The 24845-nt window shown below is 38.7% G+C and overlaps 1 protein-coding gene across 4 annotated transcripts in view; it reads right to left on the minus strand.

Annotated features, from left to right (window-relative positions):
• Nucleotides 1-590: 590 nt before the first annotated feature.
• Nucleotides 591-24845, minus strand: part of LOC113051319 (MTSS1-like protein) — a 96066-nt gene continuing 71811 nt past the window's right edge. Inside the window, exons 4-16 of one of the 4 annotated variants that reach the window (XM_026214940.1) lie at nucleotides 16820-16904; nucleotides 16164-16255; nucleotides 15791-15865; nucleotides 14935-14943; nucleotides 14066-14223; nucleotides 13279-13386; nucleotides 13072-13169; nucleotides 11151-11283; nucleotides 9211-9285; nucleotides 8759-8908; nucleotides 8168-8344; nucleotides 5123-5288; nucleotides 591-4650 (exon numbers count right to left, since the gene is read on the minus strand). In XM_026214940.1, coding sequence (XP_026070725.1) covers nucleotides 3872-4650; nucleotides 5123-5288; nucleotides 8168-8344; nucleotides 8759-8908; nucleotides 9211-9285; nucleotides 11151-11283; nucleotides 13072-13169; nucleotides 13279-13386; nucleotides 14066-14223; nucleotides 14935-14943; nucleotides 15791-15865; nucleotides 16164-16255; nucleotides 16820-16904 — 2105 coding nt within the window. In that variant the 3' untranslated portion in view covers nucleotides 591-3871. The remainder of the gene's footprint in view (nucleotides 4651-5122; nucleotides 5289-8167; nucleotides 8345-8758; nucleotides 8909-9210; nucleotides 9286-11150; nucleotides 11284-13071; nucleotides 13170-13278; nucleotides 13387-14065; nucleotides 14224-14934; nucleotides 14944-15790; nucleotides 15866-16163; nucleotides 16256-16819; nucleotides 16905-24845) is intronic. The other 3 variants (XM_026214941.1, XM_026214942.1, XM_026214943.1) reach the window with 3 other exon arrangements.

A 24845-nucleotide genomic window follows, 5' to 3' on the forward strand; every position in this document is an offset into this window, starting at 1 on the left:
TAACATTATACTCATTGATTGTGCGCTAATCTATAGCATTTGGTCAATTATTACTTAATATAAATATAAAGTACAGCCAGTTCACTTCTTTTTTGGCTTTCGCTTGGCTCACCAACAAAACATACAGTATGTAGTCTAAAGGCGGAACTGAAGACACTTGTTTTATTTTTAAGTAGTCCAGTGTGCTACTTAGGCTACTACTTATGTTTTCCAGGCAAATCCCCTCAAATGACAGAGATGATCCATATGGAACACATACATTTTTATTATTATTTATTAATTTTTAGGGGAGAGTGGGAGATGGTCAAGATAATTTAATATAGAATATTAATAGAATAAAAATATTGCCCTCAAAAATCACATTTAAACATAATCAATGCACATATATTTCTAAACCTTCCCTGATAATTCCTAAAATTATAGGGGTTCGCAAACTCACGAGAAGGCATTACTATTTTATGAGGTGGTGATTTTGTATGTGTACAGTGCAATTTTAAGAAAGAAAGAAAAAAACAACAACATGAGGTTCAACCCTAAACCTGTGGTGCATGATCAGATAATAACCTACTAAACCATGCAAATGTAGAGTGTGCAGTTTATGAATTCGCAGACCCATAAAATAGTTACGAATTGGCATTAAAGGTTTTTGGACAAACTGTGAACCCTGAGCTTCACAGATGTCAAGTATAAGAGACAGGCCAATCATATTTTTACAGCCGAGTCGTGATGGCTGCCTTATAGTGAGCATATCATGACATTCAGCGGGAGACAAATGAGCATGACATGAGTCATTTCAAACACTGCAAAACAAAGAGAAAATGTGCGTATAATCACCTGAGAACCAAAAAAGAGCCTATCTGCTGTGTGTGTGTATTGAGACGCTGAAGGCTGAGCTCATAAGTGACTGGTAGTTTCCTTCCGAGGGGCTTTTAACTGTCATCTTACTGCATGACCTCAGGAGCAGAAACCTGCAGATACTGACATTACAATAAAGAGACAACAATAAGCCAACTACCTGCAATCAGGCTTTTGTGTCTTTTGTTTTCTTTTGTGTCTCTCTCTCACTTCTTCACTTTGCTTCCTATCTGTTTCTTTCACCAATTATTCTCCACTGACCTTGACTTTCTCTCTCTTACTCGTCCCAGTCTCCTTTCTCTTTCACTTCTCATCAACTCTCCGTCTTCCTTCTTGTCGTATCTTCCTGCATTTATGTGTCTGTGATGGAACTTCTGAGAACTTTATCTTTGTGATTTATCACATAAAGCAGATCATGAAGCTTCACATGAAACGTATGGATATATAACAGTAAGATATGTTTGTTTTTTTTCTTTCTCTCTTTGTCTAGCAAAGTGTACTATTTTGCTGTCAAACTCGATGCTCTTGTAAATGGTTTCCTCACTCACCCCTTGAATCCTATTGCAAGAGAACATTTGTGTAGGACGTTTATTTTTAGTGAAGCTTCTTGCCACAGTTCACTTTCCTATGAAGTTTATGCATATGTTTGTTCTTTCATTCTAGCCTGCTCTCGCTATGGCCTTGGTGTTCCGGAATGGCACTGTTTTCGGTAAAAGATCAACACAGTCGTACATACTGTCACAAAGCAGACATATTTTTTTTTCCTTTTGAACACGCTACAGGCATTCCTAAAACAGAGTGCTCTATGCGAAATAAATAATTCAAACAAAAAACAAAACAAAAGGCAGAGTAAGGAGCAAGTGTCTGGCGCAACAGCACTATTTATGACCGCAGGGGTTATAGGGAGTCTTGGGAGAACAGAAAGTCACTCACAAACAGACACTACATGACTAAAACTATGTTTTGACCTCCTACATATCACTTCCACATCCAGTATCATCACAGAGCATTGTTTTTTTCTTCAACCAGGGCAACCAGCGACCTTTAGTGTCATAGGTATTTACTCATAAATCATCTAAAGCAGGCAGTGGAATGCTTTTATCATAAACAACTGGATGAGTTTTCTTCCCAGAGTTCATTTTCTCCACCTCCTTTATTCATCCCTTCTTCCCTCTGCAGATCCAAAGTTCATTCTTAAGTCCCCAAAAAAATGTCAGCCAGGTGTGTGCCTTCATCTTAGCTCATTGTCTCCACCCCTCCTAGAGATATATCACGGGACTGTGGTTTGAGGCTTGACAAGTAAAAGAACGTTTCCTGAAAAATATTTTAGAAGCTCAGATTGGAAATTAAATATAATGCATCAACCAGTTCCCTTTCAAGATCATTGGTCACACTCTGCAATAAGATTCAACTGGTTAACAGTTAATGCAATAGGTGTTGTGAGGTGTCATGAACAATGTTTTTTTTTTTTGTTTTTTTTTTTGTTAAAAATATTAATTTATCTAGTTAATGCTAATATATAAATATATGCCATTGTTCAAATGTTGGTGGGGAGGGGGGGGGGGTATATTATTATTCTATTTTAATATACTTTAAAATTTTATTTCATTATTGCAGTGGCAAAGCAGTTTATTTCGTATTTTTATATAATGAGGGCTGAAATGATTATATGTTTTGCTGCGTTTGTGAAAAACCATAATCGATTTTTGCAGGATTATTTGACAAAGAGAAAGAAGACAACTATAAACGTCTTTACTGTTACTTTTCATCAATTTAATGCATACTTGCTGAATAAATGTATTAATATTTTATTGACTCCAACTTTATAATACATTAGCTGATGTTAATTTATACCACTCGAAATATAGAAAATGAACTACAATAAATAGAAATGAACATAGATGAATAAATTCTGTTCATTGTTGGTTCATGACACCTAATACATTCAATTAACTAATACTGTTAACAAATTGATCCTACTGAAAAATGTTGCCAAATAATTTTTCTTACCTCCATCTCTGCTTCACATCCCATCTCTCTCTCTTTTTCTTATATCACCACATTGCTACACGCATTCGTCTCCCTGTGTACCAGGGCACGTGACCGCGCTGTCTCACAGCATTCACCACACACAGTGTGGCCACAGTGACAACTAACAGTCAAAACTATGCCTTAAAAGTGCTCTGCATCCTTTCTCGTTTTCTTTTTAAATAAGCCATAACTAGCATCTAATTTCCCAAAGACACCTGAACATCAAAAAGGAACAACTTTATTAAAAGCTTATCTTTGAATCCTTCCCCCATCAAAGGAAAAAAAAATGTTATTGCTCCACATTATCATGGTGTTTTTTTTTCACCCTAATTCTATAAAATCCACATACCTGACATAAACCTTTCCTACTCTTGGGAGAAGTGTACGAACAAAAGATAAATCCTGTCTATCTATGCAACCACAAGCTGACCTGCAGCAGAGCCCTGCTCACCTCCAGACTGCAGACCAACACACAACAGCGATACCATGTGATTTTCAGGATGTGATGTCAATTTTACTGGAGGTGAGGGCTGGGTTGGAGAGAGCGTTGTGGAGGACAAGGAAATGCACGAGTCCCTGCATATCCCATGAGCTTCTCAAGCACTGATTCCTGGGGTCCATCATTTGGGGAGGGCTGTTATTCTACTGGGACCATGCGGAGAACTGGAGGAGACCACAAAAACCCCCAGACATCCTGGTCCCTTCCGTCAGTAGTTAATTGTCTCACTACAGTTCAACTATCCCGCGGTGATGTGTCTGTTAATAAGACAAACATGTGTTCAAACACGCTAAGAGTTATAGTGGCCTGGGCCTGCTGTTACATAATATCATTTACTTTGTTCATTACTGTTTTACATTATTTTCTACAATGACTTTAAACATTTAATTTTGTAATCCTCTTTATCATAGCTCATTTTCTAAAGAGTCATTGTGATTTTATTTTCTGTGTTACTTCACATGTATTCTCCCATCTCCCCGGGAGGCATCACAAAATCCGGGGTGCAGAGCGATCATTGGAGGTGGTTTTGCGCAGTCGCACCCCTCGGCGAATAGATCTCAGCATGTCCTCACCCTCCTGGGGCACTTCAGGATCAGGTTGGGACTCGGGGCCCGGTGGGGGCTGGTTTGGAAGTGAGGGGAAAGGATACTGGCCCTCACCTAAGGCATGAGCGCTGGCGACCAGCTCCCCGATCTGCTCCACCAGACTGTGGCGATTGGCAGCCAGCAGGTGATCTTCTTCACCTGGCTGGCTGTAGACGCTCATCTCTAAGCCGCCTACACCCCCTGAGCCCCAGGCTGTGTTAGGCAGGCTCAGCCGCTTTGGAGAGGCCTTCACATACTCCAGCGCTCCCGGAGAGGCATCATCCGGCACATAAAAGACACATTCTTCACTGCCCACACGGGCGGGAGGGCCTGCGTACCCGCCAGGTGAGTCAGGCACAGTGGGGGTCTTGACTGGCACGATGGGTGGGCGTATAGGAATAGGGCCAGCACTGGAGAGGGTGCGCCTCACCCCAGGCTTTGTAGACGGTGTACGGCGAATGGTGGCTGTCCCGGGGATACCGCCCCCTCCGCCGGGTGGTCCGCCCAGAGCGCCCACTCCACTGGGCAGGCCTGCCGTGCTGGCAGGACGCTTAGTCTGTATCATGCGCCGGTAGTTCTGGGCGATATTACTGTGACGGGGAATTGTGGAGGATTTATCGAAATCAGCCTGACCGTTAGCCTCAGTGTCTCCATTCACGGAGTAACCATCGTAATCGGAGCCTAAAAAAAAAAGAAAGAGAAAAAGAAATCCCACTTATAACTCGTCAGTTCTTATAACTTGTTTTGAATTCAAATAATAATGAGCAATATCTGTTTAGGACCAAGCACATCAAAGCTGATAACTATAATAATAATGACAACTATAACGTTTTAAAAATCATTCTAATTCTAAGAGAATAGAGACGCCACAGTTACCTGTAAAGTGAAACTTATGAAAGAAGTAGTGGAACAATACTGATAAAATAATTTTCAGAATGATTTCATAGCTGATGAATGATAAGAACATTGATAGCTAATCAGAATCCACCTGATTTTAAAGTGCTTAATCATTTAAAGGGGTAGACAACACAACTGTAGCGTGTGTTTGTAATAAAGAAAGCATTATTGTGCGTTGTTATGGACGCTAATATGGTTAGCCTTATAGTTATCACTTTTGGTGTGAACAGGCCTTTACTGAAAACGTGAGTATTACCCTGTGAGGGGATGGTATCTTCTGAGCAGGATGGGGTGGTTGTCTGAGTGCTGTATCCACTCGAGTACTGAAGGGAGTCTCGGCTGCTCTTCTGCTGCTCCATGCTGAGGCCTCGTGTCAGGACCATAGCTAGATCACTAGCGGCCGGGGAAACCTCCTCACCATGCTGCACCATTACACAATACATACAGACAGTTACATCAAGCACAGACTACATGGATGTTGCTCAATGTGTGTGCATACAGTGGGTATGCTATTCAGTATTCAGACCCCCTTAAATTTTTCACTCTGTTATATTGCAGCCATTTGCTAAAATCATTTAAGTTAATTTTTTTCCCTCGTTAATGTACACGCAGCACCCCATATTGACAGAAAAACACAGAATTGTTGACATTTTTGCAAATTTATTAAAAGAGAAAAACTTAAATATCACATGGTCCTAAGTATTCAGACCCTTTGATGTGACACTCATATATTTAAATCAGGTGCTGTCCATTTCTTCTGATCATCCTTGAGATGGTTTTACACCTTTATTTGAGTCCAGCTGTGTTTGATTAAACCGATTGGACTTGATTAGGAAAGCCACAAACCTGTCTAAGACCTTACAGCTCACAGTGCATGTCAGAGCAAATGAGAATCATGAAGTCAAAGGAACTGCCTGAAGAGATCAGAGACAGTTTGTGGCGAGGCACATATCTGGCCAAGGTTACAAAAACATTTCTGCTGCACTTAAGGTTCCTAAGAGCACAGTGGCCTCCATAATCCTTAAATGGAAGACGTTTGGGACGACCAGAACCCTTCCTAGAGCTGGCCGTCCAGTCAAACTGAGCTATCGGGGGAGAAGAGCCTTGGTAGAGAGGTAAAGAAGAAGCCAAAGATCACGGTGCCTGAGCTCCAGAGATGCAGTCGGGAGATCGGAGAAAGTTTTAGAAAGTCGACCATCACTGCAGCCCTCCACCAGTCGGGGCTTTATGGCAGAGTGCCCCGACGGAAGCCTTTCCTTGGTGCAAGACACATGAAAGCCCCCATGGAGTTTGCTAAAAAAAAAAACACCTGAAGGATTCTCTGGTCTGATGAGACCAAGATAGAACTTGTTGGACTTAATTCTAAGCGGTATGTGTGGAGAAAACCAGCCACTGCTCATCACCTGTCCAATACAGTCCCAACAGTGAAGCATGGTGGTGGCAGCATCATGCTGTGGGGGTGTTTTTCAGCTGCAGGGACCGGACGACTGGTTGCAATCGAGGGAAAGATGAAAGACAATGACCCTAAGCATACAGCTAAAATAACGAAGGAGTGGCTTCACAACAACTCTGTGACTGTTCTTGAATGGCCCAGACAGAGCGCTGACTTAAACCCAATTGAGACTCTGGAGAGACCTGAAAATGGCTGTCCACCAACGTTTACCACCCAACCTGACAGAACTGGAGAAGATCTGCGAGGAAGAATGGCAGAGGATCCCCAAATCCAGGTGTGAAAAACTTGTTGCATCTTTCCCAAAAAGACTCATGGCTGTATTAGATCAAAAGGGGCTTCTACTAAATACTGAGCAAAGGGTCTGAATACTTAGGACCATGTGATATTTCAGTTTTTCTTTTTTAATAATTGTGCAAACATGTCAACAGTTCTGTGTTTTTCTGTCAATATGGGGTGCTGTGTGTACATTAATGAGGAAAAAAAATTAACTTAAATTATTTTAGAAAATGGCTGCAATATAACAAAGAGTGAAAATTTTAAGAGGGTCTGAATACCTTCCATACCCACTGTATGTAGACCTAGACTTTGAATCCTATGAAACTGAATTGGGATGTAATGATTAACTGCGACCTGGTTGAAAATGTATTCAAATATGTGACGATTCAAATCGGTTGACATGCTAAACAAATTGTGATTCAATTAGGGGTAGGAGTTTATATGAATGTATGTCTGAGGGGAACTTACTGTCTTTAGAAAAGTTTAGGTGGTATTTTTTTTTTCATCTTGCCTCTGTATAATGCTTATTAAAGTTCATAAGTGCAGCGCTGTTTTGTTTACAGCGGAAACCAAGCAAATGTTTTAAGCGCCACCTGCTGGCAGAGAGTTAATCTGTCTTATTCAGCTTCTCTGCTGTTTTTGTTTTTATGCCGATATGTTTTTATGTATAATTTCACATAACTGAATTTAAATCATTCTGTTTTTACTTCAAATTGAATCTAATTTAGATTTTAAAAAAACTGCTCATGTTGCATGCTTGAAGCAGCTTTTGTTTGGATCATGATGGAAATGCAGTGGTTGCCTCTCATTTTAAATGGAAAGAGCACAGACAAAGCCTTATTTTATTTATATGAAGAGACTTCTTTTATTTGGGGCTTGTTTTAAAATTTCAATTTAGTTTTGTTTTTTAGATTTACATTATAATTAAACTGTCATTTAGCCGACGCTTTTATGTAAAGCGACTTACAAATGAGGACAACAGAAGCAATCAAAACCAACAAAGGATCAATAATATGCAAGTGCTATTTTAGTATATTATTATAGTGTTACATTTCAATTTCACAAAGAAACATGCAGCATTTTGTTCAAGTAATAAAAAAGAACATTTAGTTTATGATTAGTCTTAAATGTCATTTTGTAAAAAAAAAAAAAACAACAACAAAAAAATTTGATTGAATCAAATCGTGAGTTGACTGAATTGCTACATCCTTGAAACTGAATGAATAAAAAAATTAACTAAAAGAAAATTATAAACTTAAATACCATTGTAATCATTTAAGCAAACATATTATTGTAATGTTTTTATTTATGATACAAAACTGAAGTGCACTTTAAGAGACTTTAGCTTGCAGAGTTAGAAGTAGAAAATATTAATTTCTACCTGATAAAATTTTTTAGAGCTCGCCATAATTGACATTATAAAAATATTTAAGAAATATCTAAGAATTTATTCGTTTTCAAGGCTCATCCAAGTATAGAAATCACACTTAAAAAAAAAAAGAAAAAAACAAACGGGTAAATTTTGTCTTCGCCACACCAAATGATGAATGTTTAATATACAGTGAAAGTCACCTTAGCAGCGATAGTGGCCGGGGTCATCCTTGGCTTCTGGTGGTCTTCCGAATGCATCCCAGAATACCCCTGTGACTGAGGAGATGTTTCTGCCTCCCTCAGCCTATCCAGTGGCTCCTTCCTCCTCTGAAGTGTGCTGGCCAGCGGCTGCTCACTGTAACCTATCTTGGACCAGTCCTGAGGAAGCAGATGCGGTTGATTCAGGTCAGTGTATAGCAACAGATGCAACGGTCTCAGGGGCGAGAGAGAGAAGACTGGCCCACGATCCAGCAGTTTGAGTGTCCTTTCAATAGATACTTTCTCATGTGTTTTAGAGAAAACCCAATCTCATTGTTTGAATAAACTGATAGGTACCTTCCGTGGTCTGCTCGGTTTAGCAAATCTCACAGCCAGAGATTTGAAACCAGCATCATGCACCCAAAAGAAAAAGTGTGTTAAAAGCAAAATGAGGTAATGAATGAGGTCAAGCAGAGTGAAATCAAATCAAAAACACTGTCAGTAAGTGTTATTCAGGAGACACATATTTAACACACACACAAAAAGAAGAGGAAATAAACAAAACTGCAATGAGAATTACCAATGGAGACAAACCTTCCAGCAAGGAACATTGGATGTTGGAGAGGGTGTGTTGGATCCTGGGGAGCGGTTATAGGGTGGGGACGCAGGAATTATGACAGAGAAAGGCCTGATGGAGCCAGTGTGAGAGAGAGCAGGGCGGAAGGTAGCGAAGGACGGGCCAAACTGCGGAATGGAGAGATAAGATCGAGACCGTCAGAGTAGCAAGGGACTCCCTTTCCTTTACTCATGGGCATGGATGGGAGCCTTTGTGTGTGCGGCTTTGCAGATACATGCTGAGAGTGGCAGGAAAGATCAGATCTGCTGACAGCACAAAGACGAAACCCCAGAGAAGACCCCAACCTGCCAATCAGCAGCAGAACCCTTACGGGTCCCACAGACAATACAAAACACTGACAAGCCAAAACAGTCCACCACTGACAGTTTCAGCACATGCATGTCTTATGGACAGAGTACTTGATACTTACTGTGGTTGGAGAGCTACACTCACTAACTGACTGGCAGGTCTCAGATGCCTCCGAGGACGCTGAACTTGATGACTTCTGTAAGAGAGACCGTAAAAGATGGGGTATCAGCGGGGAACATTTAGAGGGCCTTCATCAACGTTTCATTTTTCTGGAGATTTGTGGTACTGCTTGCAATAAATGGACACATCATAAATAGGAAAAACACATTTTAAATTAACACCAGTTTTAACCGAAGGACTTGAAGTCCATCAGCTTGGAAAATGTAGTGTTGGCAAGTGAATGAGCATTGGAGAGGAGAAGAGGGAGAGAAAAGTTTGGAGTCAGTAAAATGTATTTATTTATTTGATTTTTTTTTTTTTGTTATAATAAGCAAATACTCAGCATGGATGTATTCAGCTGATTAAAATTGTTAAAAAAAAAAAAAAAGTTTCAAATAAATGCTGTTCTTTAAAAAAATGAAAAAGTGTCACATTTTAAAACAAATATTTAACACCAAATATGCATATTAGAATTATTTCCGAAGGATCATGTGACATTTATGACTAAAGTAGGCTAATGGCTGAAACAAATTAGTGTAAAATATATTCAAATAGAAAACTGTTATTTTTAATTGTATTAACTTGTTGTAATATTACTTTTAAATGCATCCTTTGAGAGCATACAAAAAAATAATAATAATTCAATTCAATTACTCCATACACAAATAGATGTTTAATGTGAAACACAATGAAGCACACGATCAAAAAACAAATAAAGATTTTTTTGTATTCCTAAAAGTTATATGCCATTTTTTCAGTATAGTTTAGCACTTTATTTCATAGTTTTTTTTGTTCTTTTTAGCCATTTACTGGTTGTTTTCATATCTACTGCATTACTTTAAAGGTGTGTTTTTATGCTCTAAACATTCAGGTAAAAAAATAAACTAAATAATAAAAACAATAGAGAGAGAAAGAGGGAGAGTCTAGAAGCTGCATACTTCAGAAATTTAAGGCTAAAGGTAAGTTACAGCATTCAGAATTAAAACTGACAATGACGATGCCATGCCAATATTTCCAACATTTACAACTTAAAAGTAAAGCTAAAAAGACTCAATAGGTTGTTCTTTCCTGTGCTTAAGCTACCATCTAAAAAAAGATATGCATGAATCATGAACACTAGCAGCTGTGTTTCTGGATTTTCTATGGGTGACTCTCAATACACTTATCAGCCGTGTGTTTGTCTTTTCTGTCCATGGTCAGAGAGACTAGCATGTTAACTCCAAAAAAAGTACATCCTCTGTGTATATATTGTAAAGCCTATGTTCCACATAAAATGCTTTACAAGCAAATTTCAAGCGCTGCACCACTTCCTATCACAATTTTCCCACTTAAGAATTGTTTGACATGAAGTGGTTTATATTTCTTGTCCACAAGAGGTCACTATAATCTTTCAGATGCAGTCAGGGAATGTTGCTTCATGTTTGAAGAAGGGACACAGATGTGTTTCCATCGCAGGAATAAATTACATTTGAAAATATATTAAAATAGAAAACAGCTATTCAAAGTATTCACCATTTTAGTTTTTACTGCATTTCTGATCAAATAAATGCAGCCTTGCTGAGCATAAGAGACTTCATTCAAAAACAGTAACAGTGCTGTATATAAATATCATAAATAAATATTATATAAAATTTTATAATATTATACCACCCATTTAAAACAATGAAAAGAGTCTTCGAGGGATTAACTTACAATGTCTTTACAATGCCACGCACTGTATAAATCTAGATCTATAAACATTCAGATCTGTTTTATGGAGCTTTTGTCTAATGCATATTTTATTTTTAATTCTTTTTCATAAAGATCTTTTGTCATGTCAAAAAATAGGCTCTATACCTTCATGTTACCAAAATGTCAAAAGTACCATGAAGGCAGCAGGAAGAAATAGTTTGAAATAAATACCTGGCTGGTTATATCGCAGGGCATGGGCGATGGGGGTTTGGAGTAGACGTTGGCGTCCTGGGAGATGAAGCCGGAGTCGTGTGAGGAGACGCTGCTGAGGCGGTGTGCAGCGGTTGTTAGCGGCTGGGCAACGCTGCGGTAGTGACAGGATGAACTGGGTGAGTGAGTCTGAGAGCCACCAGAGGATCGAGAGGCGCTACTATGTGTGCTGTTTACACTGCTGCAGGGGCAGGGGAAAGTGCAACAGGACAGAGAGGCGGGGTGCAAGGGAGGGGCACGGTCATATATGGACAGGTACAAGTGTGAAACACACCCATAAGATTAGAATGAGCAGGCAAGGGTTTACAGGATGTAAAGAACATGGTTGACAGAAGAAGGCAAGAAAAAAAAATCACATGATAATGATTAACAAACATTTGAGGGGGGGAAGCAATGCAATTGTCAGTGAAAAAGAGATGGACAAACCAAGGTCTCGAGCAGTGATGAGGTTGATGGGTAAGGATGGAGGTCAGGGTGGGGGGCAGAGGGAAAACATAAGACAAAGTTTGACAGGTGTGACACAGATTGAATGTTGTGTTCAGATGTGTCGGACTTGCGCAGCCAACAAACCTGAAGCAACCTCCGTGACTCACAAACAAACACAGACAGGTACTAAATGACTATTAAAACAGGAAGCTTTAATTGGCCCTGGAGCCAAAGCAAAACACTAATGGTCTAATCAAGAACTCCACAGGGACTGGCTATGTAAAAGTGATCTTAAAAGGCTTTCAATTAGTTTGAAAGCAATCATTTCATATTTAGGGTTACAAACAGCACAGGAATATTTGGACAAATTCTCTTGCCGATGTTCTTAACGCTAATGTTTTTTAACCTGGGATATTAATTTAAGAGAGCAAAGCACTGAAGTTACATTAATCAGACACAACTAATTGCTAGTGAATTATAAAAGCAATAACATCATATTAAACGGGCTACTTTAGTCTACTTGTGTTAATTATAATTGTAGGCAATTGCTATGTTTCATCAAACGGAATAAATGGATGAATAACATGATTTAATAAGCATTAAGCTGGGCCCGTTGAAAGCAAGGCTCTTACAGAATTCAAAACAACATTTTCATGACCGCAGTCCTCGGTTTCTAATATGTTGTTGGGGGTCACATGTGATGTCAACATACAGTGAGATTGTGTAGCTCAGCAGTAGCATTAGCAGCCCTCTCTTTCTCGGTACACACACACACACACACACACACACACACACACAGGTGCATTCAAAGTATACACACACTCACAAAATATAACCTGGCTGGAAATACAACAGCTAGTAGCCAGTAGCTTGTTTCTAGGTAGTTACGCCCTTTAAGGCTTAGTTGACTCAAAAACTACAAATCTGTCATCATTTACTCGCTCTCATGTCATTCCAAACCCATAAGATTCCTGTCTCTTTTGAAGTCCATTCCACCAAAACTTTAACACTTCAAAAAGGCTTGAATAAAGATGATTAAAAGACTAATAGGTTTAAAATGACTTGAGGGTGAGTAATGGATCAAACTATCCATTTAAAATAGTATGATCAACTGGCTTTTTTTCTGATCCGAGATAGTCTACAAGCTCAGACCAGCTTAGACCAATAAAATACCAGCCACCATATCTCCAGACACAGCATAAGCTTTATTTCCCAACAGGGCAGTTAGTTGCAAGTACAAGATGCCATATTTTATAGTAAATTATATTGTAATTTTGCAACAAACAGCAATGTTCAAAGCAATTACAACGACGAAAAGCCAAGCAACACAATACAAGGGCCAAGCAACAAATCTGTTCAGCAGAAAAAAGGCTTATAACCAGAAATAAAGATTGAATAAGGGTGCAAACATTACTTGCAGCATAATGACTCTATTTCTTATCCCTCTCGCTCTCACCTGCACATGCTGCTTTTCCTGGAGCCGGAGCTGCTGGGAGAAGAGGGGGGAGTCTGATAGGACCAAGAGTAATCTGAGCCCTTAAGGTCTTTTATTACCTGAATGAAAGAGACAGAGAGAGGCAGTCTTAGTGCTAATGGCATTTTTTTTTCTGTAAAGCACTGTACATGTTACACGGCGACTGGAGTACATAAGAAGCATGTGCACCTGTTCGCTGGCCGGGGGCAGTTTGTGGGGGTCTGAGGTTAACACGGTGAGGTCATCAATAATGGCCTGGAGATGAGTGATCTCTCCTAACATGGCAATCTCTCCATTCTAACAACACAAGGACAAAACCACAAGTTCATAGATCAGATTTTAAACACCACATAATGCTATTTAAATGACAGACAGCAACACAATCGAAGAGCATCATTTCTGATTTAAATCTAAAGACAGGTTCCTCATTAACACTACTCTATACAGTAAGACGAACAAAACTTTGATGAAACGTTTCCCCTTCACTTAAAAAAAAAAAAAGTGAGAGTGAGTGAACTGCATATCCAGCATACCCGTAAATACAAAATGTAACTTTCTATTAATCAGAATATATATATATATATATATATATATATATATATATTTATACAACAGTTCGTTCTGGTTCTCAAATCTGATTGGTTGAGAACCTTGAGATATTGGTATCATACTGGTATCGCTACAGGAATGCCCTTTCACTGTTTGTATCACTCCGCTTCGTGTATTTCTCACAGCCTGTGTCAGACAGACAAATTATGATACTAGAGTAATTAAAATATATTAATAGAAATACAAAGTTATTTTACATTTTAATAATATTTCCTAATGTTGCTGTATTTTTGATCAAATAATGCTGCCTCGCTAGGCACAAGAGACTTCATTTACACTTTAACTGGTGTCCTTATTACAGAGTAATGTGTAAGGGCTGAGCAGCTGTACAGTTCGCATAAGTGTTGCTGAATGAGGTGTGCTGTACCACTACAGGCTGCAGGAAGCTGATGAAGGTACAGAAGCGTCCTCTCTCCTCCACTAGAGCACGCCGCACCGCCTGCTTCTCTGTCTCCTCCATCAGCAGGTACATGTCATTCACGTCCTGCATTGCGCTGTCCAGCTGTGGCTGAAGGTCCCCCCGGCCTACAGGAGGCGACAGAGAGCACAACAGAAAAGAAGGAGAAAAAGGCAGATGGATGAAATAAGATGAATGGCCAAAGAATGAGACGAAACAGAAGATTCAATGGAACAACTGGATGAAAGGAGGCAGAACACAAGAGAAGATACAGCATTAGAAAAGAATCATTCTCTCTTCCAGCCTCCAACAATATGGACGTAATGTGAACACAGAACAGAACGAACTAGTCTACTCCGGCTAGCAGCTACACAACAGACGTAGACGGATGACTCTGAACTCTACTGTCGAACATCTACACTTAATGAAACACATGGAACCTCCCAGAGGAAGTTAAAAGATTAACTCATGCAGACTAGATTGTTAGAAATGGTCGCGGCCTTTGCTTAGGAGGCGAAGTCAGCTATCCCCAGTAGAACTGCTTCCAGGAATACAAGCAGCATGCATGCTGGGACGGCATCGGCAAAATCATGCACAAAGCAAACCCTCAGGTGTTACAATGGGAGAAAAGAAAAAGGCTGTGATCTTGAGTCACTCGTTACAAGCGGTCAAGCCAAAATGTCACGTGGGGGTTAAATCTGATGACAACAGAACTGTCTGCAGACATGTTTGGGACCTTTTCGAGTCGAGGGCCGGGTTAAAGGGCCATGCAGAGTGTCGAGTGAGAAGAATCTAAGAGAGCCACAGATTGGAGTGAAAACATAAAAAAACATACTTACCCTGTAGCTCTATAGAGGGAGAGTAGATGAAAACGAGAGAGAACACAATGTGGGGGGAATCCGAGAGAGAGTAAAGAACAGAGAGATGCAGAAAAAGAGAGGAGGGAGAGCACTGTGTTAGGGTTAGTATTAGAAAGCAATTCAGCTCATTTCACGGCCAAATTGTTTCAGAAAAGCCAAACCACCACAGCAAATCTCAACCAAATCAAATGTAAAAATCTGCAAAAAAATGGACGATTTAATGCACAATGGACCCAAAATAAAATCAAATACCGTAGGTAATCTTATCAAACCGAATGGTCTTAGAAGGAATGGAGATGCCTGACTTAACTAAAGAAATAGGCAGTGTTTCCTTTAACAATGGAGTCTTCCTAGTAACACAAAGGATTGTCATCCTATCTTCAAAAGCAGAAATTATTGGCTGCTGGGATATGAACACGAACTGCTTAGCAAATGAGGTGAGAGTTGCACTTCTGCGCTTCGGCCAGCAGAGGGGGCTGCTTACATTGTTTGCCTCAATCTCTAGTTATTTCAATCTATGCAGCTTTATCGACACTTCCGAGATTCAACCATCATCCATTGCCAACCATGAGAGCCACTAAAACACATTCAACACTGATGGCATACCAACAGCAGATTGTTCTGAACATCAAATAAAATATCCTTGACTTTTTCCTAACACATTTCTGCTTTGCAATAGACCAATTTTATGTAATATTTCTCCATTACTTTCACTGACATTAAAACACTTGTATGCTAGTATATGTGTTGCTTGTGGTCTTATTTCGCAGAATAAATAGCCCAAATTTGTTGTCATGCTTAGCATGTCTTAATAATATTGTGAAAAAGGTGTTACCTTTCCTGGCTTTCTTCTGTAATTTCATGGTGTCTGAAGATTTCTTCTTTATTTCATGACGAGACCGTTTGTACTCTGTAAAAAAATGTAAAAAAAAAATAAAAACGAAATGTGGTAACACTTTACTTTACAGTCCTGTTTTCCTGCAATAGCTGGATAATAACTACCAGTACTGTAGGTACTAACACTGAACCTACCCCTAAACCTAACCATAACCACCCATGTAGCTACCGTATACTAACAAATGCTTTCTTGGGTAAGTACACTTGTAAGTAAATGTACTATAAAAAAAAAATGTAACCGAATATTTTTATGCTGTCTACTTTGTAAGGACTGACATAGTGTGTATATGGACTTAAAGGTGCTTATTCACCTTTGGCATGGTCCTTGTCCAGCTGATTGGCAGTCTTCTTCCAGTCTTCAATACGGTCCTGTAGAGGGGTGATCAGGCTCTCCATCAAAGCACTGAGAGCAGCGAAGAGAGGATCGTGAGGAGTCAGAGGTTCTCATTCAATCACAGACCAATATAAACATTCACAAGGAAATATCATCAACCCTGTGGGGGTTCAGAGCACGAGAAAATGAAGGCTTTGGTTTACAGCGTGGTTTAGAGTCTGAGGCATCCATTCATTAGACTGTTGAAGTGAACTATCAGCAGATGTCCTTTAATGAAGTGTGAAAAGTGTGTGTATTGTTGTGTTCTCTTGTCTTGCCAGTGTCAACAGACTTTGAGAGTGAGTCTTTGATTATAGTGTGTTGTGATGTTCACATGTGTGCACATGCCAGAGCTGAGTATCAAACAAATAAGAAAAAAAAGTGATCACAGAATGCCAAAATCAACCAATCAGAAACAAGCATCCCAGAGAGACATGTAACAATGTTGCATAATGGTCACAACTCTGTAATAAACACACCCCTGTAAGTTCTGTATCAAATTCATAGCAATAATGTTTTGCTCTTGTTTGTGCTCCGTTATGTTCTTGTGTTTTGTATAATAATATGCATACATGTATTTGTGTATAGTCGTACTTTGTAAAATGCCGTAGTTTGGCCTCAATGCTGCGATGCCTCATACACATGCGGGTCAGAGCTGATCCGATGTCTCTGGTGGCACCTACAGGAGACACAAAAGGCGAAAAAACTGTCAGAACATCACTGAAATTACACAAAGGAAACACTTCCAGTTCAATGGCCAAAACCAGTATGGTGAAAACAACCACTGCACTCCAGAATGCTGTAAGCTGCACTTTAATCACTAGAGTTTTAAAGACCACCGAGTGTGCAAGCTCAAGTCATTCAAATATTTATTATTAACATGGATCAGTAATTTGTACCTGCTGCAGTTCAAATAAAGTGGTTTCATTTAAAAGACTCCCTAAAGTGTGCGTGTAACCTGTAGCCACGGTGTAAATAAGACTATTTTTAGTAGCAGGTTGGAAAAAAACGTTTGGAAAATCCTGACCCCAGTATTTATGAGAGGCAGTGTGCTTTCTTCCAAAGAAGGTGGCCTGGACAGCTATTATTTCACCGAAGTGTTTAAACATGTCAAGCTGAACCGAACTGTTGAACTGAGAAGTCTGTAAGTGTAACCGCAGCAGTTCTTCAGATTTAACTGTACCGTGACCTTCAATATAAGAAACAAATGATTATTTACCATTTAAAATCACTGTGTATCTCATATGACTGTGACAATTTGACTGGCAAACTAAAGCCATACAGAGTTGGCCTAGTCCCATGTCAAAAGCACACACCCTAAAAAAAAATAAAAATCAACACTGACCCTCAAAAGGTAATGTGCCTTAAACATTGGGTTGAAGACCAAACAATTTTTACCATGTATGGAAAATGATAAAGACATATATCTTTACTGGTATTTATCCTGTATAATCCCTTCAGCCCGTATTTAGGTTACATATAACACCCAAAGGTAATTTTAAGTACTTTTATTACTTTCATTGGTCTTTCATATCTCTAATTTACACAACTGAGAGTAGAGGATTATACAAATCCATTCAATATGAATACCAAATGCAAAAGTGCCATCTGAAATGGTCATCTAAAATTAGCATTTTTATCAGGCTCCTATATTTACGTCGAGTTATTTCACTTTAATGGCATATAAAAGGAACTACACATTGCCATTAAAATGAAATAACTGAACATAAATATAGGACCCTGATAAAAAAAAATGCTAATTTTAGAAGCACATTTCTGACGGCACCTAGAGGATTTTGCATCTGAACTCTTTATTTCTTCTCCATTTAATCGTATTGATGTCTACGGGGAACAACTGAGATTTAAGAGATTTGTGATTTTGTGATTCTTCTTTCCTATGCAGCTTTAGCTTTGTTAGCTAGTTAGCACTGAATGATTTGCACACAATCGCAATCACTGCTCCGGGTGTGTGCTCACAGTGTGTGTGTGTGTTCACTGCTCTGTGTGTGTGCATTTCGGATGGGTTAAATGCAGAGCACAAATTCTGAGTATGAGTCACCATACTTGGCTGAATGTCACTTTACTTCACTTCACTTCTATACATTGTATACACACAAATTATGTTAATGTGCATATAATTGTAACTGTTAAAACCAAAAGACCAAAAACAATGAATCAAATATATTGATGTATATAGTAGGCTTCATATATAGAACTAACATATATCATTGACATGCCTTTTGACTCTTGTGTCTATTATCCATTGGCATTTTGTGAAAACAGTAATGTGTTCACGAACACAGATTTTCTGCATGGCCGCTCTGAGCGCAATGAGTTAACCATGCATGCATGCCAACACACACACTCAGAAGCGCACACATGCATACAAACACAGTGTTACGCCAATGAGATTCCAGTAAGCCACAAGAGAAGCTCCATTCATAATTAACACATTCCTGCCTCACACCTCCTGTTCTGCCCAGCAACCATTCATTAATCCATCCATCCCACAAAGACAGAGCAGAGCGAGATGATACAGTGTCTAATGACAAAGTGCCACTGTACCTTAAAATAATGCAAGAAAATTACACAAGACAAAAACTTGGAAAGAGAGAGTGTGAGAACGGAAAAGGAGCAAGTGAAGTCTTCTTCACATATTTTTAATTGCTTAAGAATTGAAATCCTTTAGTGAGACATCCTTTTTTTACTAGTAATTATTCATCAAAATGTCCTAACTCAATCCCCAATGCCACACAGATGTTGGACTTCTCTATTCATTTAGTCCAAATAAACCCCTACCATTTTCACAATCGTCTGCAAGCGTACATTGAGATCTGCCTACATCCAATCTAATTTATCTAATTTTCATCTAATTTTCATTAGTCTATTTCATTTAAATGTACATGGAAGGTGTTGTCACTGCAGTAATCTGTACAGAGGGGCAGTATTCAGAGTGCTGTCGCCTCCATCTGTTACAGCAGACTGTATTTACTTTTGGCCTCATCGCCAAGACCTTCATTGCCCCACTATAGCCCACACATACTGATTTTTTCATGCCATTCAGTCACCACAATGTGAAAAAGACTATTCTGAGAAAAGATGAGTGGAAAGAGCGCAAGTTGACAGGCACAAAAAATTATGAAAAGAGTGGATGGTATTTACCATCTTCCACATGAATGTCTGTATTTGTCTAAACAATCTCTCAGTGCCCAAACAAAGTTGGAGATTTTCTCAAAGACATCATAAATACAATGAATATATCAAATTAATATAAATTTAAAATGTCATTACTAGGTATGCATAATATATCAAGACCACTAAGTTATGTCGATGTTACTTTACATTATTACTTTATTGTTGTTGTTGTTTATTGGTATCTGTCCAAACTGTATACTGTACACTACCATTCAAATGTTTAGGGTCTATACGATTTTTAACTAATTTGCAGCAAGGATGCATTCAATTAATGAAAAGTGACAGAAAAAAATAAATAAATGAAGCAGCATAACTGTTTTTAACACTGATAATAAGAAATGTTTCTTGAGCAGCAAATCAGCATGTCAGAATGATTTCGGAAGGATCACATGACAGTGACCCCAAATGATGGTAGAGTACATTGTTCCAGTGTTGTATATTTTAGTGTTCGCACTCATTACCCCTATTTTTACTTTTAAGGATCAATCAATCTTTAAAAACAATAATAATTTAATAACACTGTTTTATCTTTTAACAAATCTCAAAATGAATAAATGTGACTGTTGTGTGTTTTATTTTTAATTTATTTAGATTTTTTTTTTTTAGAAAATTTGAATATTGCTTATTTATTAGTTACTGGCCATAACGTGAAAAAATAATTGACCTACTAAAATCATGGCTAATACCAATAGCAATCCATCCCTACAACCGTGCATCATAATAAAACACCGGTTGTGCACTCCATATACACTAGCAGAAAATCACACCAACACCTGATAATAACTGTGTGTGTGTGTGTTTATGTGTCGGCATGTACTGTGTATGAGACACAAATGGATGAGATCAGTCTGTTGGGAATTTCTTCTGTGGCTTCTGAAGCTAATTGAATAGTGTAACTGGATAAACAAGGCCATTTAGTTGGCTGACAACCAGCAGAAAGACATACATAGCACTTACAGAAGAGAGAGAGAGAGAGAGAGAGAGAGAGAGAGAGAGAGAGAGAGTCATGTTTATGATGTTGAGTTGTGGTTTCAAAAATAAATAGCTGATGTACAAGGTGCATTTACTCAGCTCAAATTATCATCGTTGATCTTGACTTGCTGTCTCATGATAAACAAAACAAATCTGAAGATGACAACAGTGAACGCACACAATAATCAACATTTATTGTAAAGGTATCTTTTCTTAATGATGTCAAAGTTTCTGTGAGGCCAATCCAATGTAAATTCTTCTGTCACTTCTGTCACAGTAGCTCTAAGATAGTAAAATCAGGCCAACAGTGACGGTGTCCTCATAAACTATAAAACAATTCACATAAAAACATTCAGCTTATGTGACATTAATTATTGTGTATGCCATTTTTCTTTGTAGCATAACAATATTTGTACTGCAACAGTTTACCACTTGCTGTTCAAAATAAAACCTAGGTCATCAGAAGCAGCTGAGCAGCAGTGGCACAGAATAGGAAATATAAAGCAGAAGATGTACTGAGACATATACAGTAAAGAAATGAAAACAGAAATGGATCTGCTAATGTTCAAGTAAGAAACAAATTACAAGTGTTTTCACTAACTGTATGGGCAGTTAGTCAATTTCTACTGTCCAGCCTCTCTGCTGTTTCCAGGGCAACAGATGGTGGCAGTGTAGGTCTCAGGACAGACAGGCCAGTGAGTGGTGCGCTGCTCTCCAAGAATCATCTAGCTTTCTTTGAAATGATGCTGAAATCAAATTACATTTTTACAACTTTTATGTTTGTTGGCATTTTCACTAGATATAATAAGATACTTTAATGAATGTAAATCAATCAATGTAGCTCAAGTGGTAGAGCATTGCATCAGCAGCGCAAGGTTGTGGGTTCGATTCCCAGGGAATGCATGTTAGGTAAAAAATGGTTGCCTGAATGCACTGTAAGTTGCTTTGGATAAAAGTGTCTGATAAATGCAAATGCAACGCATTTAAAAAGAAAAAAAAAATCTTTCTTCAGAAATTGTACATTGTTTTGTAGAAATTCATACAGATTTGCCGGATTGGCAAAAACGTAAAACATTTTTCTCAATTATTAAATATAATGTAATGAAATACCAGCTATACATTTTCCACCACAGAAAAATAAACATTAGATTATGCATTAAAAGTGATTTTATTATATATATTTTTTCCACCTGTATTGTTCTTTCCCTCCCCAGCTGTTTCTCTTCTTTCAATGTCCTCACTACTTGCCGAACCCTTCACCACCCATTAGAAGTAATTCAGACATCCCTTTTGTTTCTCCGTCACAAGACCTGATGATGTGTGACACATGCTGCCTCATGACTCCCCGTTGAGCTGCTGAACATGAAAGTCAGAGGCTTCAGTCTGCAAGGTCTCAAACCCTCACACACACCAGCCTCCACCTCCACAACATTCCTGCCCTCATTTCACCAGACCTTACATCCTCTGATGCACACTTTTTCCTGCTAATAAATGACTACATATAGTCATACAGGTGCTTTATACGTGTATCTCAATCAAAACAACATACAGTAACACTGGGATTCTGACCGTAATTACAGAATTCTACTGTAAATCATGTTCACTTCATACTGACACTTTACTAGAATAGCATTTGTGGTAATATGGTCTCCAATAGTACAGAAGTATAAATATAGATCATAAACCACGTCTCTGGCTGGAGCCACATCAGTACACTCATGTGTAAACACAGAACAGAGCTGTCTGAACAGATCAACAATCACTGAGGAGGCAGCTGTCAAACAAGATCTGTATATGAATAAACCCACAAAAGAAAAAAAACATTTCATTACATTTCCATACACATATGCAGCATCAAAAATAACTAACAAATCAATTAAATAAACTTTAAAAATTCCAATATTTTAAATTATTATTATTTTAAAGCCTCAACTTAATTCAATCATTCAGTGAGGAAGAAACAGAGTTGATTTACCTCCTTCACATTAAGCAAATTATTCATGAACTACCTCAGTAAGGTAATGGTGTTATCATCATTTCCACTCTCCCTGAATCATATGCAAGTGTTTCCTCTGCTTTGCTCCTATGGCTCCATGCTCTTCTAGCTCATGCTTTGCCATAGCAACAGGAGACAAGAAATCCGCTGAAGGATCTGTGCCCGCCCCCTTTCTTCTCTCTGCACCATTCATATAATGCAAACATGCCCTTACACAAACAAACATACTCACATATACTAAACAATTACTGAACAGAGCTTCTATTAATGCTTCACACTGAGCACAGAAGCGTCACAGTGATAGCATGTTTTAAATACAGGCAACAATTAAGAACTAGAGATTATGTAGGGGTCAGATGTAGGGTGTAGTGGGTTCTTGTTTGCTTGTTTGTACAGTATGAATATAAGTTCCAGTCATGTAAACCACACAAGGTGGCCTAGTTCCCAGGATGGTCTGTGTCTCTTTGCATCAGGTACTTGTGGACATCTAGATTGCCCTGATTACACAAATACTACAAGAAAATCTAATACATCAAACACAAAAAAAAAACTAATTCTCAAAAATGTATAATATAATATAACATAACAGGCATGTAGAGATGTCATACGTTTGATGCCTCAGTGCAGTTCATCCCATTGATCATAAATTTGTTTTTAGCCCATAACCAAGGCAAATTAACTTCCTTGCCAAAATCAGTCGAAGGACAAAAGATTCATTTCAGGAGGTCCAGTGTGTCAAGGGATGACTGAAGACAGGATAAAGCCTTGAAACATGTTATAATCACTCCATTTTCATCCTTTTGTTTAAAAAGTATCTTGATATCCTCAAATGAAGAAAATACAATGTGAGAAGCAGCATATCATAAATATTTATTGGATTAAGTTTACTTTTTCTTACTAAATTACTTTAAAGTTGGCATGAAATGGAAATCCACCCTATTTATGTTCCACAGACATGTTACTGATCTTATTGCCAACAGTTCATCCATGTATATGTTTTTTTTTTTTTACCTCAGTTTTTAATTAAATACCGCAATTGGTGGAAACGACTTCTCTTTGGTTACGCCAGACTTCATTTTTGGCTGGCTCCAATCATTTAGTCTGCTTAAACCCTGTACCTTTCTTACAGTCTACCACAAGCTTGCAGTCAGATCTTCCTCCATCAACAACCAACAGACAGAACCATGTCCCCTCTCAATCCATTTCACTCAGATACATGTCACAATACAGAATAAATTACATGTCACATTGCAACTTTAAGCATAAATCTCCATTAATCGGGTTAGATTTATGCATTAAACAAGAACAGCTATGAAGGGACTAAATATTATTTCCATATCTCTGTATGGTCTTGGACAGATGTGTGGTTGTTGTAAAAGAGGCATAAACGCACTATATACAGTTAATGAACAGTACTGTGCTGTTTAAGTGCGCAGGCTGCAGGCAAAGCAGAGCTAACAGGAAGAAAGAGAAAGACTGAGACTACAAACGCTGACTGCAGCAGCACATGAAATAGCATAATTCATGCAAGCCTTGATTCCCCTCTCAGCATGCATCTGTACCTCAGAGCTTCTGCCCCCAAAAAACTGCTTCTGATTAGACTGAGATGCTCAGAAAGTGCAGCACAGAGAATCACTGACAATTACTGACACCGAAATCTGCATCAGACCTGGCACTGCGTGAATTTCAGCAAATAAATAAAAGGGAGAGTACATGAATAAAAACATGAACTGAAAATAAATGGTAATGCACTGCTGGGTAATTTCTTCGTTGCGATTATTGGGAAAGCAGGGTTGATCCGACCCAATTTAAGTTTAAAATCGTTCAGAATCGGTAACCCAACAGTGCTGGGTTGGGAATGTGGACATGATAAAGAGCAAGCATGTCATGCAATGTCCAACGGTTCTTTGGGTTCCACCTATCTGTGTTTGCGGTAGGGCTGGGCGGTATATCTAACGATATGATCATGCACATCTAGTCAGTAAATCTGGTTCCATGATTAGCGCTAAGTAGCCATCGCCTGCTTTAAATGGAGAGGCATTTAATAGACAGAGCTGTAGATCACTGACAAGCTATGCAATATCACATTCATTATCGAAGGCGATTCATATGCGATAATGAATGCGATATTGCGTAGCTTGTCAGTGATCTACAGCTCTGTCTATTAAATGCCGCTCCATTTGAAAGCAAGTGTGGTGATATAGCGGTAATCACGGAACCAGATTTACTGACTAGATGTGCATGATCATATCGTTAGATGTATCGCCCAGCCCTAGTTTGCGGTGCTCATGAAAGAAATATGTGTGTAAAATAGATTTATTTTTATTTTTTTGTATTTTCTCTCACACCAAAATCACTGTGACTGGATTTTAGTGAACTGGCAGGAACTGAAAAAGAAGGACTGGCTCTTGAGAGGAGTGATTAAAACACTTTCATCATGTCGATTTGCTATAATGC

Source organism: Carassius auratus, chromosome 32, assembly GCF_003368295.1.
Source record: "Carassius auratus strain Wakin chromosome 32, ASM336829v1, whole genome shotgun sequence".
Lineage (NCBI taxonomy): Eukaryota > Metazoa > Chordata > Actinopteri > Cypriniformes > Cyprinidae > Carassius > Carassius auratus.